Below are 15,284 nucleotides of genomic sequence, written 5' to 3'. Positions count from 1 at the left end.
TAGGTTCTAGATAACACCTTTTTTCTAAGAGTATAGTTGTGGGTGGGACAGCAATTTTGTGAGAGAAGGCAGAAGGGGAAGCAGAGATTGCATTTGCATGATTTTTTTATTTTTATCTAACGATTGCAAATTCCATCATAGAAGAATAACTTGTATGTGTTTCACAATCTAATTAGAGCAAAAAACTAAACAAAGAACAATTAAAGGTATCAACAGGAGGTATTTCAGCATGCAAGAGAAAGCATTGTCCACAGCCAGCCTAAAGCCTATTCCACTAAGACTTACTGAAGGAGTATAGTTTGATTTAGAGAAACACAGAACAGTCCGACATGAACCTCTAAAAGGTCCAAGACAAGTACCTCCATGGCCTGCCTCTGGACTTGATCTATCTCCATCCTGAGTTTCTCCCTCTCTGAAGAGAGCTCTGCCACGAGGATCTGGGTCTCCACGCTGCTTCTCAAGCTGCTCTTTAGCTGCAGCTCCAGAGCAGTGTTCTGGGACACCAGCTCATCATCAGCCCCCTGCCTGGTTCTCAGCAACTCCTCTCTCTCGTGCTTCACTCCCCTCAGCTCCTCCTCGAGCCGCAGTCGCTCCTTGGTCAGTGTCTGGGTCAGGGTCTGGAGTCTCTCCCGTTCTACAGAGTTCTCGTTGAGTGCCAGGCTCTTTTCCTCAATGGTCTTGTAGAGTGTTTCATTGCGCATGTTTGCCTCACGGACTTTAGCCTGCTCTTGGAGGAGCTGCTGTTGGAGAGACTTCAGCTCCGAGCTCAGGGACGTCAGGCGCTCAGTGGAGGCCTTGAACTCCTTCAACCTACTCTCCAGCTCCACTTGGAGCTTCCTGTGCTCCTCCTCTCCCCTCCTCCCTGTGGTTTGGGCCTCCTCCTGGCTCCGGCGTAGGGTGGCGATGGTGCTGGTGTACTCCCGCATGGTGAGGGTGGTTTTCTGGAGCTCTGTCTCCACGTGCCTCCTCTTGGTCACCTCCTCCTGGTTGGTTCTCCTCAGGGCCTCTGCCTCCCCCTCTAGCCTATCAGCCGTGGCCTGCAGCTCCCTGACCTGTCCCTGTAACCTGGTTACACTCTGCTCTGCCTTATTCTTCTCACCATTCTCCTTCTTAAACTCTGTACTGATGCTAACCTGCTCTTCCTCCAACTCTCTCACCCGGGTGACAGCCTGGGAGTAGGAGGCCTGCTTGGCCTGAATCTCCCCCAGGAGCAGCTCAAGCCTGATCCTCTCCTCCTCCAGGGCTCTCCTCCTCCTCTGCTCCTCCTCCAGGCTGTGTGTGAGGAGAACCTGCTGGCCGCTCCTCTCCTTCAGGGCCTTTGTGAGCTCTGACACCTCCTCTCTATACTGATTACTGTCCTCCCCTCTCTCCCTAACTAACATCTCCACCTGAGCCTCCAGCTCCCTCCTCCTCCGCACCTCCTCTGTGACCACAGATTTCTGAGCATGCGCCTCCTCCTCGGCCCTCCTCCTCTGCTCTTCGGCCTGGCTCAGACACACCTTTAGCCTCCTGAGCTGGTCCTCCTGGTCTCTCCTCTCGGCCTCTAGCTTATCACACTGCAGTCTGATGCCCTGGTCCACCTCCTCCCTCTGGGCAGACAGGTGCTGGATGTCTGTCCTGCAGAAGGTGATCTGGGACTCGTAGCTGAGCTTTAGTTTACTGATCTCCACACTGCACTGGCTCCTTACCTTAGACAGCTCCTGCTCCAGGTCCTTGCAGCGTCGCACCTCCTCCTCCAGCTGCCTCCGTAGCCTCTCCGCCTCCCTATCCCGGTCCCCCACACTCTTCTCCACCTCCATCTTTGCCCAGTTGGCCTCCTCCAGCTCCTTCTGCCTCCTCCTCAGCACCTGCTCGTGCTCCTCCTGCTGCTCCCTGTAGCGCTCCTCCGCCAGCATCCTCTTCCTCTTCTCCTCCTCGATGATGGAGGTGAGGCGGGCCACCTGCTCCTGCAGCTCCTTCAGTTGGCTGTGTGTGGAAGCAAGGGAGTCCTGGGTGACGCTGCACTGCAGGGCCTTGCTCCTCTTCACCTCCTCCACAGAGTGGAGCTGCTCCTGCGACTGGGACAGCTCCAGCCGGTAGCGAGCTAACGCCTCCTCCAGAGAACTGTTCTTAGTGTTGCGGTACCTGATATCCTCTTTGAGGAGCCGTAGCTCCTCCTCCAACAGGTCGATCCTGGTGTTACGCATCTAGAGGAGGAGAAGGAAGGATTCGGGTCCAGGTGTAAGGTAAAGTGGAGGAAGTACATGCAGGGCTCTAAATTAAAAAAAATAATCATTGGTAGCACTGGTGCTCCAAAATAGGGCTGTGGCGGTCATGAAATTTAGTCAGCTGGTGATTGTCAAGCAAATACTGTAACTGCCAGTCTCACAGTAATTGACTGATAAATTAACATAAGCACATCATACACGCTTAATTTAGAGTTATTTATGTAACTGTAGTTGTGATCCAAACATTGGGCTAAATATTTTTCAATTTTAATACATTCTAAGGCTGCATGATGCAACTCTAATGATGATTTGAAAAAAGTTGCATGAAAGGCATGAGCTCTGCTTTGTTTTTTTGCAGGCTGTACACACTTCATCAGTCTCCCATTCACAATTTGACAAGCACTTGATAATGCCTAGAATTTCCCGGTGGCATCCCCTTTGTGTAACCCTAAAAGAATCCATGCCTTTTGCGGCCAGTGGCCGTTGTGCCCTTGGGATGAATATAATAATTATAATTCCCTTCTCCCGGCTGTATGCTCGAAGCACCTCTCACTCACATGGCTACCCGTCACGTGATCGGGTCTTTCTCACAGGCTATAAGTGAAGACAGACACATCGGGGATGCAACTGTGAGCGTCCTTATTCAATTCAGAGGTGCATATTAAAGATATTGGACGAACTGTCCACATTTACTTTTCGTCAACCAACAAGATGAGTAAGCCTAACGAACAGCAAAAGCACTAGCCTATGTCAATCTACTATCCCCCATAGTACGAAAGTTGACCTATTCTGTGCGAGAAATAAATATTCCAAACATAGTCTGGGACAGTTGTGGGATGAGGTAGATTCCAAATTAATACAACCACTAGCATAAAAAAAAAACTTTTTTATGCAGTGAGGCTGACGCAACAGGTCAGAACTTTTAGCTTAAAATGTTGATAAACTATTAGGCTATTTCTTCACATTATAAGCGCAGCAATGCTCCTACAGCATACAGTAAGTGCAAATGTTCCATTACTGGGAAAACACAATTTTCAAATGTGACCACAAATGTGATTATGCATGTAATGCTTTTATTATAAAGATGCATTTTCATGGGGAAAATGATCAAACTTCAAACTCAGGCTCTGCGTATGTATGCAAGTTAGGCTCTACACCTGTTGTAAAGCCAATTTAATGTACTTAATTTATAGAAATTATTTGGCCACTTTAGTTGTGATACAAACCATATAGGCCTATGGGCTAGGCTACATGAGGTGTGTGACTATGATTTGAAATAGTAGCACAAAAAAAAGGTATGCATTTCTGGCCTTACTGCACACAAGCTGGGCATTATTCACAAGTGATAATATATCATTCACAAGTGATCATCTGATGGGCGACAATATCAGCCTTTTCTGGATTTATTCTTGTCTTTACATATATTATTTAGTATATGTGTGAAATTTATTTTGATTTAGAATGGACCATTATCATGCACCTGTCTCGAATCAGGGAAAGGGGAAAAAAATAAATGTAATCTATGCACTTAAATAGTGAATGGAGGACACTTTTCCCGTGGTTCATTTTCATGCCAGCCAGGTAGGCTATACTCCTGTTGTAAAGAGAAGCAATGTGCTTAATATTAGGAAAGTTGAGAAATAAATATAGTAGGCCTAGCCTATTGAAAGCTGATGGGATCATCCTCTTTTTAATAGAGGCCATCACTCTGTATTTTTCATGCAATTTCATAACCTATAGAAATGTTGCGCAACATGAGCTCATAGGCTCTCATGAAGTTTTTGATTCGATTTTCAAATACATTAGCATTGATGTCAGAGTGATTAGAGGGACAATAGAGTGCTGAGTACCAGGCAGTTAGCAAGTTTGGTAGGCTACTAATGACCATCAGCAGCATCAGAGCTTGGAGAAGCCTAACTACCGCGACTAAACAGTCACATGGCTTGTGACCGCTGGTGTGGAGGTAATACGATCACCATAACAGCCCTATTCCCAACTTAAATAAGTTTGGAGCACACAATTAAATGTAGGAGCATCAGAAACTAGGATTTTTCTAATCGATTGAGAAACGAATAGGTAACCCTGTAAATGTATTTGTTTATTATGAAAAGCAAAAAAGTTGATAGAAATACCAGTCATTAAAATTACAAAGTCATTTGTGGAATATTAAGCTTTCTACATATAGTGCATTCAGAAAGTATTCAGACCCTTTTCCCACATTTTGTAACGTTACAGCCTTATTCTAAAATCCTTTTTCTTCATCAATCTACGCACAACACCCCATAATGAAAAACAGAAATACCTTATTTACATAAGTATTCTGACCCTTTGTTATGACACTCAAATTAAGCTCAGGTGTATTCTGTTTCCATTGATCATCCTTCAGATGGTTCTACAACTTGATTAGAGTCCACCTGTGGTAAATTCAATTGATTGGACATGATTTGGAAAGGTACACACCTGTCTATATACGGTCCCACAGTTGATAGTGCATGTCAGAGCAAAAACCAAGCCATGAGGTCGAAGGAATTGTCCGTAGAGCTCCGAGACAGGATTGTGTTGAGGTACAGATCTGGGGAAGGGTACCAAAAAATGTCTGCAGCATTGAAGGTACCCAAGAACACAGTGGCCTCCATCATTCTTAAATGGAAGGAGTTTGGAACCACCAAGACTCTTCATAGAGCTGTCTGCCCGGCCAAACTCAGCAATCGGGGAAGAAGGGCCTTGGTCAGGGAGATGACTAAGAACCTGATGGTCACTCTGACAGAGCTCCAGAAATCCTCTGTGGAGATGGGATAACCTTCCAGAAGGACAACCATCTCTGCAGCACTCCATCAATCAGGCCTTTATGGTTAAGTGGCCAGACAGAAGCCACTCTTCAGTAAAATGTACATGACAGCCCGCTTGGAGTTTGCCAAAAGGCACCTAAAGGACTCTCAGACCATGAGGAACAAGATTCTCTGGTCTCGTTGAAACCAAGATTGAAATATTTGGCCTGAATGCCAAGCATCACGTCTGGAGGAAACCTAGCACCATCCCTACAGTGAAGCATGGTGGTGGCAGCATCTTGCTGTTTGGATGTTTTCAGCGGCAGAGACTGAGAGACTAGTCAGGATCGAGGGAAAGATGAACGGAGCAAAGTAAAGAGAGATCATTGATGAAAACCTGCTCAAGAGCGCTCAGGACCTGAGACTGGGGCGAAGGTTCACTTTCCAACAGAACAATGACCCTAAGCACACAGCCAAAACAGCACAGAAGTGGCTTTGGGACAAGTCTCTGAATGTCCTTGATTGGCCCAGCCAGAACCTGAATCCGATCTAGCATCTTTGGAGAGACCTGAAAACAGCGACGCTCCCCATTCAACCTGACAGAGCTTGAGAGGATCTGTAGAGAAGAATGGGAGAAACTCCCCAAATACAGGTGTGCCAAGCTTGTAGCATCATACCCAAGAAGACTCGAAGCTGTAATCGCTGCCAAAGGTGCTTCAACAAAGTACTGAGTAAAGGGTCTGAATACTTATGTAAATGTGATATTAAAAAATATATAAATTAGCAAAAAAATAAAAAGCGTTTTTTGTTTTGTCATCATGGAGTATTGTATGTAGATTGATGAGGGGGAAAAAACGATGTAATCAATTTTAAAACAAGGCTGTAACGTAAGAAAATGTGGAAAAGGTCAAGGGGCCTGAATACTTTCCAAATGCACTGTAGTTAGGGCCTAAAAAATCTGTGTTATTTTTTGCCTAATTCCATTTTGTCACAAATTTACATTTTAGTCATTTATTAGACGCTCTTATCCAGAGCGACAAAGGAACAATTAGGGTTAAGGACTTTGCTCAAGGGCACATTGACAGAGTTTTCACCTAGTCGGTTTGGGGATTCAAACCAGCAACCTTTTGGTTACTGGCCAAATGCTCTTATCCATGCCATCCATTTTCTTGGTTTTGTTTTTCCAGGTTTAGGATTCTCTCAATTTTTTTCAGGTTTTAGCTCTCTAAATAACATTTTTTTTATCTGAAAATAACAAAATTGGATGTTCTAAGTCTGAGGTCTGGGACAAATATAAGAAATGTGTATTTTTTTGTGTACTTTGGTCTTTCTATAAAACTAGGGTATCAGTGAGGATTTCCTACACTGAACAACTTGTTACAGCTGTTAAGTTATTGATAATAACATGCAAAAAACATTTCTGTCATTATATTAAGATATATGGGGGGGATCATAGCTATATTCAAGAAAACATACGAGTTAATTTAAACCTTTATCATGGTTGGTGTCTTGACGGATTTGTCCAAAATCATGTGACATAAAACATTTACTTTTCTGTCCTTGCATTTATGGCAGTGTAAGTTGTCGTTAAAGTTGAAGTCGGAAGTTTACATACACTTGAGCTGGAGTCATTAAAACTCGTTTTTCAACCACTCCACAAATTTCTTGTTAACAAACTATAGTTTTGGAAAGTCGGTTAGGACATCTACTTTGTGCATGACACAAGTAATTTTTCCAACAATTGTTTACAGACAGATTATTTCACTTATAATGCACTGTATCACAATTCCAGTGGGTCAGAAGTTTATATACACTAAGTTGACTGTGCCTTTAAACAGCTTGGAAAATTCCAGAAAATTATGTCATGGCTTTAGAAGATTCTGATAGGCTAATTGACATCATTTGAGTCAATTGGAGGTATTTCAAGGCCTACCTACAAACTCAGTGCCTCTTTGCTTGACATCATGGGAAAATCAACCAAGACCTCAGAAAAACAATTGTAGACCTCAACAAGTCTGGTTCATCCTTGGGAGCAATTTCCAAACGTTTGAAGGTACCACGTTCATCTGTACAAACAATAGTACGAAAGTATAAACACCATGGGACCCCGCAGCAGTCATACCGCTCAGGAAGGAGACGCGTTCTGTCTCCTAGAGATGAACGTACTTTGATGCGAAAAGTGCAAATCAATCCCAGGCAACAGCAAAGGACCTTGTGAAGATGCTGGAGGAAACAGGTACAAAAGTATCTATATCCACAGTAAAACGAGTCCTCTATCGACATAACCTGAAAGGCCGCTCCACAAGGAAGAAGCCACTGCTCCAAAACCGCCATAAAAAAGCTGGACTACAGTTTGCAACTGCACATGTATTTTTTAACCTTTAACTAGGCAAGTCAGTTAATAACAAATTCTCATTTTCAATGATGGCCTAGGAACAGTGGGTTCATGGCCTTGTTCAGGGGCAGAACGACAGGTTTTTACCTTGTCAGCTCGGGGATTTGATCTTGCAACCTTCCTGTTACTAGTCCAACGCTCTAACCACTAGGCTACCTGCCTCCCCAGCAAAGCACATGGGGACAAAGATCACTTTTTGGAGAAAAGTCCTCTGGTCTGATAAAACAAAAATAGAACTGTTTGGCCATAATGACCATCGTTATGTTTGGAGGGAAAAGGGAGACGCTTGCAAGCCGAAGAACACCATCCCAACCGTGAAGCACGGGGAAAATGGTGGTCACACCAGATACTGACTGGTTTTCTGATCCACGCCCCTACCTTTTTTTAAAGGTATCTGTGACCAACAGATGCATATCTGTATTCCCAGTCATGTGAAATCCATAGATTAGGGCCTAATTTATTTATTTCAATTGACTGATTTTCTGATATGAACTGTAACTCAGTAAAATCTTTGACGTTGTTGCATGTTGCGTTTATATTTTGTTCAGTATCTTTGAACATTTCGATTAAGGCAGCTGCCCGCAGCTCTGATTAAGAGGGGTTGGGTTAAATGCGGAAGACACATTTCAGTTGAATGCATTCAGTTGTGCAACTGACTAAGTATGCCCTTTCCCACCCCAAAATCTTTCCAAATTGGTTCCCACTAGAGCCTATTAAATCAAATAAAATTGTATTAGTCACATGTGCAGAATACAACAGGTAAATGCTTACTTACAAGCCCCTAACCAACAATGCAGTTTACATTTTTTGGGATAAGAATAAGAAATAAAAGTAACAAATTATTAAAGAGCAGCAGTAAAATAACAATAGTGAGACTATATACAGGGGGGGTACCGGTACAGTCAATGTGCAGGGGCACCGGTTAGTTGAGGTAATATGTACATGTAGGTAGAGTTATTAAAGTGATTTTGCATGGATGATAACAACAGAGAGTAGCAGCAGTGTAAAATGACCCAAAGCATACTTCCAAAGTTGTGGCAAAATGGCTTAAGGACAACAAAGTCAAGGTATTGGAGTGGCCATCACAAAGCCCTGACCTCAAGCCTATAGAAAATTTGTGAGCAGAACTGAAAAAAGCGTGTGTGAGCAAAGGGGCCGACAAACCTGACTCAGTTATACCAGCTCTGTCAGGAGGAATGGGCCATTGTTCCCACTTATTGTGGGAAGCTTGCAGAAGGCTATCTGAAACATTTGACCCAAGTTAAACAATTTAAAGGCAATGCTACCAAATACTAATTGAATGTATGTAAACTTCTGACCCACTGGGAATGTGATGAAAGAAATAAAAGCTGAAATAAATCAATCATTCTCTACTATTATTCTGACATTTCACATTCTTAAAATAAAGTGGTGATCCTAACTGACATAAGACAGGGAATTTTTACTAGGATTAAAAAGGTCAGGAATTGTGAAAAACTGAGTTTAAATGTATTTGGCTAAGGTGTATGTAAACTTCCGACTTCAGCTGTACGTAATATATTAAGTATTAATCAGTTAAATTAGACATTGAACTTGAACCTTGTAAGACAGCTAGATCCAGGATTCTTATGTTTTTTTGTATAGAGATCTCAGAAATGCAGTGTAACTCCATAACATTTTGTGTCCTTATGTTACAGGGTGAAAACATTTTTCATGGGCTTCTAAAATAATGTATGCATTGCAAAATCAAATTCTTCTAACCGAAAGAGTCGCCTTGCCTTGATACTTAACACCTAAATCAATAATGTTATGAATGTGGTTCTTCAATAATTATGCATAATACTTGTTGGATGCACATTTGGTGTCTGTCAAGTGACGAACAGCTGTTTTGATAGTGCAGGCAAGTGCTGGAAAAAAAGTGTTTGAATATTTTGTTGTCTAATTTGTTACGCCAGGAAAGACAGTTGTGCCTGGATCCACATTTGATCTAATATCCCTAGTGAATTGATGTTGATCATATGTTGTTGTCTGTTTGATTTACAGCAGGGTCTCCTTTGATTTAACAGAGAAAGCATCAAGGTACTGAGTTCATGTTTTCATATGTTTTTGTGCCTCTGAGTTTACTGTGCACAATTGTGTAGGATAGACTATTGTGCAACCCCAAAGCTATTCCTATTAAGTATTCTGGATATAATGACAACAAATTACATAGCCTAGTGGGCTTATTGACAATATGATCTGGTAATGAAATGACATGAAAAATACATTTTGACCTGCAATTGTAAACAACACAAGAGGCTTGAAGTAGCCTACTTGAACTTGAATTTAGAGTTCCGAAATTCAAGTACTAGAATAGGATTACCTTGAAAAACTGACATTTCCTCAATTTGGTGCTTGAAAAGTTATTGTAATTATTGTAGCCAATTTATAAATTCTCCTGTTCCCTTATAATTATCTGTAATTTTATTTTTGATTCGTTTTTGTGAGATGTGGCCACTTTCGTTTGTTTCCCGCCGCTTCAATTGAAGGGTGTTGCAGTACTCCGTTGCGGTAAAACCAGGTGTGGTTATTATGAGGACGACAACCTAATGTTGGCTTCAACTTGGCTTTCCATACAAATCCTTCCATTAAAAAAATGACCTGTTTTTTGGTCACTTTCTCATGATAAAAACAGCAATGGTGAGATTCAAATGGTGAGATTAATGTTACCGCTATTCATGGTTTTATTATGTGTGCCTGCGTCGGCCACATAGTCTACAGAAAAATCGCCATGCATCCAATCTATTTAGTCAGGTGATGTCCACATTCTCACATATTTTAGAATGTAATAATAATTTCAACTTCAATTCATTAGCAAGGGCTAAAAAAGTAATTATTCCTGAAGTGGTAATGGCCTCCGTTAAATCTTTTTACACTTTCTGCATGTTTTCGGGTGGGGAGGTATACTTGGGTAAATGAATTAATCTTTGGAACTGTTTGGGCTAAAAACGATCCGTTTTCTATTATTACAACATTATTATTACATGCAGGTTGCACAGCAAAATATTAAGGAGCATATACAACCAAAATAATAGCACTTTAGATGCCTTAGTACATAACTAATATTTTAGATTTAATATAATAATAATGCAATGTTAGATTTACCAGTTATAAGGCTGAATAAGATTTCAAATGTATTCATTAAATCATGGAAAATAAACTTGAAATTATAATGCAGAAGGTCTAAAAGCTCATCGTTGTAAAAACAGCTGAACAGATTGATTCTACAGGCAGTCAGTGTGGTTCCTCTCAGTACCTTGAGCTCTTCCATGTTCTTGTGTAGTTCTCCCAGGTATTTGTAGTAGTCGCCAGACAGAGTGAGCAGCTCGATGTAACGGGTCTGCAGTAGAGTAGCCTGGGAGAGGGCATACAGCACACAGTTAATAACAGAAACATACCAACTACTCAGTAACACAAAGTTACCTAACCACACAATCAACTCAGTTGTAACAACATACTGGGCACCGAATACACCGGACTAGGGACGCAGGTCTACCTGTTTACTGGGTTTCTAACCCGGGGTAAAGCAGAGTTTGTATGTATGAGGCTAGATTCACCTTGACACTGAAGGCACTCAGTAACAGAGATGTACATGTAGTGTATGTACCTGTATAAGTAAACAGTATATGTTTGAGTGACTTGGTGGAGCTATGATTGTTACCTCCTCTGTGAGCTGAGTAGAAGGAGACTGTGGCATGGTCCTCTTCATAGGGATGTTCAGTAGAGTCTCTAGACCAGCACTGTATGAAGCCAACTCCAGCTCATAATCCTGAAAACAAATATATCTTCAATTCACAGGAATAGAATGCAGGAAAAGCAGTACATTACTATACTATGACGGGTATAGTAATACATGGGCCGATGTGAAAGCCCTTACCTTGATGGAGTTCACACAGGCGTCAGTGTCTCTCAGAACACTCTCAACACTCTCTCTCTTCACCTTGATCTCAGAGTTCAGAGCCTAGACAAATACACAAAAACCTCCATATGTTGATTATATTGCCCTGAACAATTATACTGTTTGTTTGTCTGACTGACCGACTGACTGACCTTCTGCTGGTTGAGGTGTTCGTCTAGGGCTGTGATGCTGTCTATCTTGGTGGCCTGCAGGGCGTCCTGTTTCTGACGCGTAGTACCGATCCACTCACTGAGGACTGAGCTAGTGGTGGTGTACTGCTGGAGTCGCCCCTGGTACCCCTCTAGGTCCCTCAGTCTGAGAGAGGAAAAGCAAGAGATGCAGGTAAAAAATATTTTTGGGTATATATATATATATATATATATATATATATAAAAAAAAAAAAAATGGTCATCAATAGTAAATGTTTGAAGTCATCACAAAGTAAAGGAAGGAGGTACAGCACATCACAAGGTGAATATGTATGGAGAACAGGACTCTATATACAGAAGTCAGAGGGACAACAAAACAGATACAGCTAGAGACTGAGATAAATGTCTGAGTGAGATATGGAACCAAAAAGGTGTGCATAGATAAGATATAGAGAGGTCTGTATACCTGAAGTCTATCTGGCTCTGGAGGCGTCTCCAGCGGTCAGACAGCTGGGTGACTTGTTCACTGTATCTGGACAGGTCCACGTCACACCTGTGGAAGGTTCCGCCCACCTGGCCGTTCCAGTGGACCGCCTTCCCGAGCTCAGTCTCCATGGAGACCAGGATGTCCCTCTTCCCCTCCAGCTCTGCCCTCATACTCTACACACACACACACACAACAGAACATCTGAGATTTGAATCACAAAGCTAACTGGCCTTTACAGAGTACATACCGGGAATAGTAATAACCACAAAACTCACTGACTTCAAAGCATTTACACACAACGGAACATTTAGCCTAGGAGCACCACACACAGCTTAATCATTGCTGTGACAGACACTCCCATTCCCAAAATGTTGGGGCTTGTGTTTCAAACAGTAACTGTTACCTTCAGAGTGGACCTGTAGTCCTCCACCTCTGCAGGATCTAGGGATGTGGTCTCCTTCTCTGTCAGTCTGGCCTCGTGGACCTTAATGATGTCCTCAGCCCTGGACTCACTCTCCAGGAGGGCCCTTAGAGCCCGCAGCCTTGGAGTGGGAAAGGGAGGTAGGACCGAGAAGAGAAAGAGACGGGGAAAGAGATGCAAAGAATGAGAGAGAGGATTCGTCAGAACAAATTAGTTCAATTTGAGCAATGAGTGTGTGTATGGATGAGTTTGTCTGTGTATGGAGTAGTTATATGGGTATTCTGCAGAGAACCCTTTCAGGCTGTGTGTATGCTCACACAGCATAATGTTTACCTCTGTAGGTAGGCGGCGGAGCACCCGTCCAGACTGCCCAGTCTCTCGTTGATGAGGCTGAGTTGGCTGCGTAAGAACGTGGCCTTGTCAGAGTCAGTCATGCCCTCTAGTTCCTTCAGAACATGCTCATTCAGACGCTGGTACTCCTCACGGATAGAGTTCACATCCCTCTGTACAGACTGGGGAAAAAACACACACACAAATAGACACATGCCCAAACCTAACCCTACATACACAGTAGTACTCCTAGGATTGTACAGTATATTGTATCCGTGTGTGCGTGCGTCCATGTGTGTGTGTGTGTACCTCTAGTTGGCTAATCCTCAGGCCACAGTCGTGCGCTCCGTCCTCTCCCAGACAGATATGGATGTGCTGGGTAAGCCCCGCCTCCGCCTCCTCCAGGCGCTGTCTGAGCGTGTGCAGCTCCGTCAGGCTGTGTGACGTCACCACCACTTTCTTCTTCACCTTCTTAACCACCCCCTTTTTCACATCCTGTTGCTTAACCTCCACTATCTTGGTCTCCTCTATCTTCTTTGCCTCCTCTTGATTGACCACCAGTATCCTAGCCTCCTCCTCTGCCTTGATCCTCCCTTCGTTGGCGGTCTGTTGTGCAGCTAGGGACATAGAGTTAGAGGTCATATGCTGTATGGTAAAGGTACAACAGATTATTGACATGCACTCAGAGTACATAGGTGCAGAGACACAGCAGAATAGAGGAGCATACTGTCCCCTACAGTGAGAAAGATGCTCTACTCACTGTAATGGACTTGATACTGTATCTCAACTATATACAGTTGAAGTCGGAAGTTTACATACACCTTAGCCAAATACATTTAAACTCAGTTTTTCACAATTCCTGACATTTAATCCTAGTAAAAAAATCCCTGTTTTAGGTCAGTTAAAATCACCAACATTTTAAGAATTTGAAATGTCAGAATAATAGTAGAGAGAATTATTTATTTCAGCTTTTATTTCTTTCATCACCTTCCCAGTGGGTCAGTAGTTTGCATACACTCAATTAGTATTTGGTAGCATTGCCTTTACATTATTTAACTTGGGTCAAACATTTCAGATAGCCTTCCACAAGCTTCCCACAGTAAGTTGGGTGAATTTTGGCCCATTCCTCCTAACAGAGCTGGTGTAACTGAGTCAGGTTTGTAGGCCTCCTTGCTCGCACGCGCTTTTTCAGTTCTGCCCACCAATTTTCTATAGGATTGAGGTCAGGGCTTTGTTGTCCTTAAGCCATTTTGCCACAACTTTGGAAGTGTGCTTGGGATCAATGTCCATTTGGAAGGCACATTTGTGACCAAGCTTTAACTTCCTGACTGATGTCTTAAGATGTTGCTTCAATATATCCACATAATTTATCTTCCTCATGATGCCATCTATTTTGAGAAGTGCACCAGTCCCTCCTGCAGCAAAGCACCCCCAACACATGATGCTGCCACCCCCGTGCTTCACGGTTGGGATGGTGTTCTTCGGCCTGCAAGCCTCCCCCTTTTCCCTCCTACTATTGTTTGTACAGATGAACGTGGTACCTTCAGGCATTTGGAAATTGCTCCCAAGGATGAACCAGACTTGTGGAGGTCTACAATTGTTTTTCTGAGGTCTTGGCTGATTTCTTTTGATTTTCCCATGATGGCAAGCAAAGAGGCACTGAGTTTGAAGGTAGGCCTTGAAATACATCCACATTATACATCCAGTTACCTCCAATTGACTCAAATTATGTAAATTAGCCTATCAGAAGCTTCTAAAGCCATGACATCATTTTATGGAATTTCCCAAGCTGTTTAAAGGCACAGTCAACTTAGTGTATGTAAACTTCTGACCCACTGGAATTGTGATACAGTGAATTATAAGTGAAATAATGTGTCTGTAAACGATTGTTGGAAAAATTACTTGTGTCATGCACAAAGTAGATGTCCTAACCGACTTGCCAAAACTATAGTTTGTTAACAAGAAATTTGTGGAATGGTTGAAAAACAAGTTTTAAATGACTCCAACCTAAGTGTATGTAAACTTCCGACTTCAACTGTATCTATACTATCGTTATACTGTATCTCTACTGTAACTATGTATCTACCATATCTACTCTCACTGTCTCTCCTATATATCTACTATCGCTCTACTGTATGTACTATATCTCTACTATATCTGTACTCTACTATATATCTACTGTATCTACAGTATCTACTCACTGTAATGGACCTGATACTGTATATCTACTATATATGTATTCTCTGTAATGGACCTGATACTGTATATCTACTCTCACTGTCTCTACTATAATATATATATATATATATATATATATATATATATATATATATATATATACTATATATATATATATATATACTTTTATATATATACATTATATCTACATGTACTTATATATATATATATATATATATATATATATCACATACACACTGTATCTACTATATCTGTACTCTACTATATATCTACTCACTGTAATGGACCTGACTGTATATTTACTATCTCTCTACTGTATATCTATTCACTAATGGACCCAATACTGTATATCTACTATATATCTATTCACTAATGGACCTGATACTGTATATCTACTATATCTCTACTATAT

General features: G+C 42.1%; 1 protein-coding gene across 3 annotated transcripts in view; it reads right to left on the bottom strand.

Moving 5' to 3' along the window:
* Window positions 1-15,284, bottom strand: part of LOC106560365 (desmoplakin) — a 43,261-nt gene that overhangs the window by 5,752 nt on the left and 22,225 nt on the right. Inside the window, exons 14-22 of one of the 3 annotated variants that reach the window (XM_014123215.2) lie at window positions 12,983-13,290; window positions 12,677-12,855; window positions 12,326-12,464; window positions 11,902-12,095; window positions 11,439-11,601; window positions 11,266-11,349; window positions 11,050-11,157; window positions 10,645-10,743; window positions 360-2,186 (exon numbers count right to left, since the gene is read on the bottom strand). In XM_014123215.2, the coding sequence (XP_013978690.2) occupies window positions 360-2,186; window positions 10,645-10,743; window positions 11,050-11,157; window positions 11,266-11,349; window positions 11,439-11,601; window positions 11,902-12,095; window positions 12,326-12,464; window positions 12,677-12,855; window positions 12,983-13,290 (3,101 nt within the window). The remainder of the gene's footprint in view (window positions 1-359; window positions 2,187-10,644; window positions 10,744-11,049; window positions 11,158-11,265; window positions 11,350-11,438; window positions 11,602-11,901; window positions 12,096-12,325; window positions 12,465-12,676; window positions 12,856-12,982; window positions 13,291-15,284) is intronic. The other 2 variants (XM_014123216.2, XM_014123217.2) reach the window with 2 other exon arrangements.

Source organism: Salmo salar, chromosome ssa10, assembly GCF_905237065.1.
Source record: "Salmo salar chromosome ssa10, Ssal_v3.1, whole genome shotgun sequence".
NCBI classification, from domain to species: Eukaryota; Metazoa; Chordata; class Actinopteri; order Salmoniformes; family Salmonidae; genus Salmo; species Salmo salar.
Note: the sequence above shows the minus strand (reverse complement) of the source record. Positions and strands in the feature narration are given on the sequence as shown.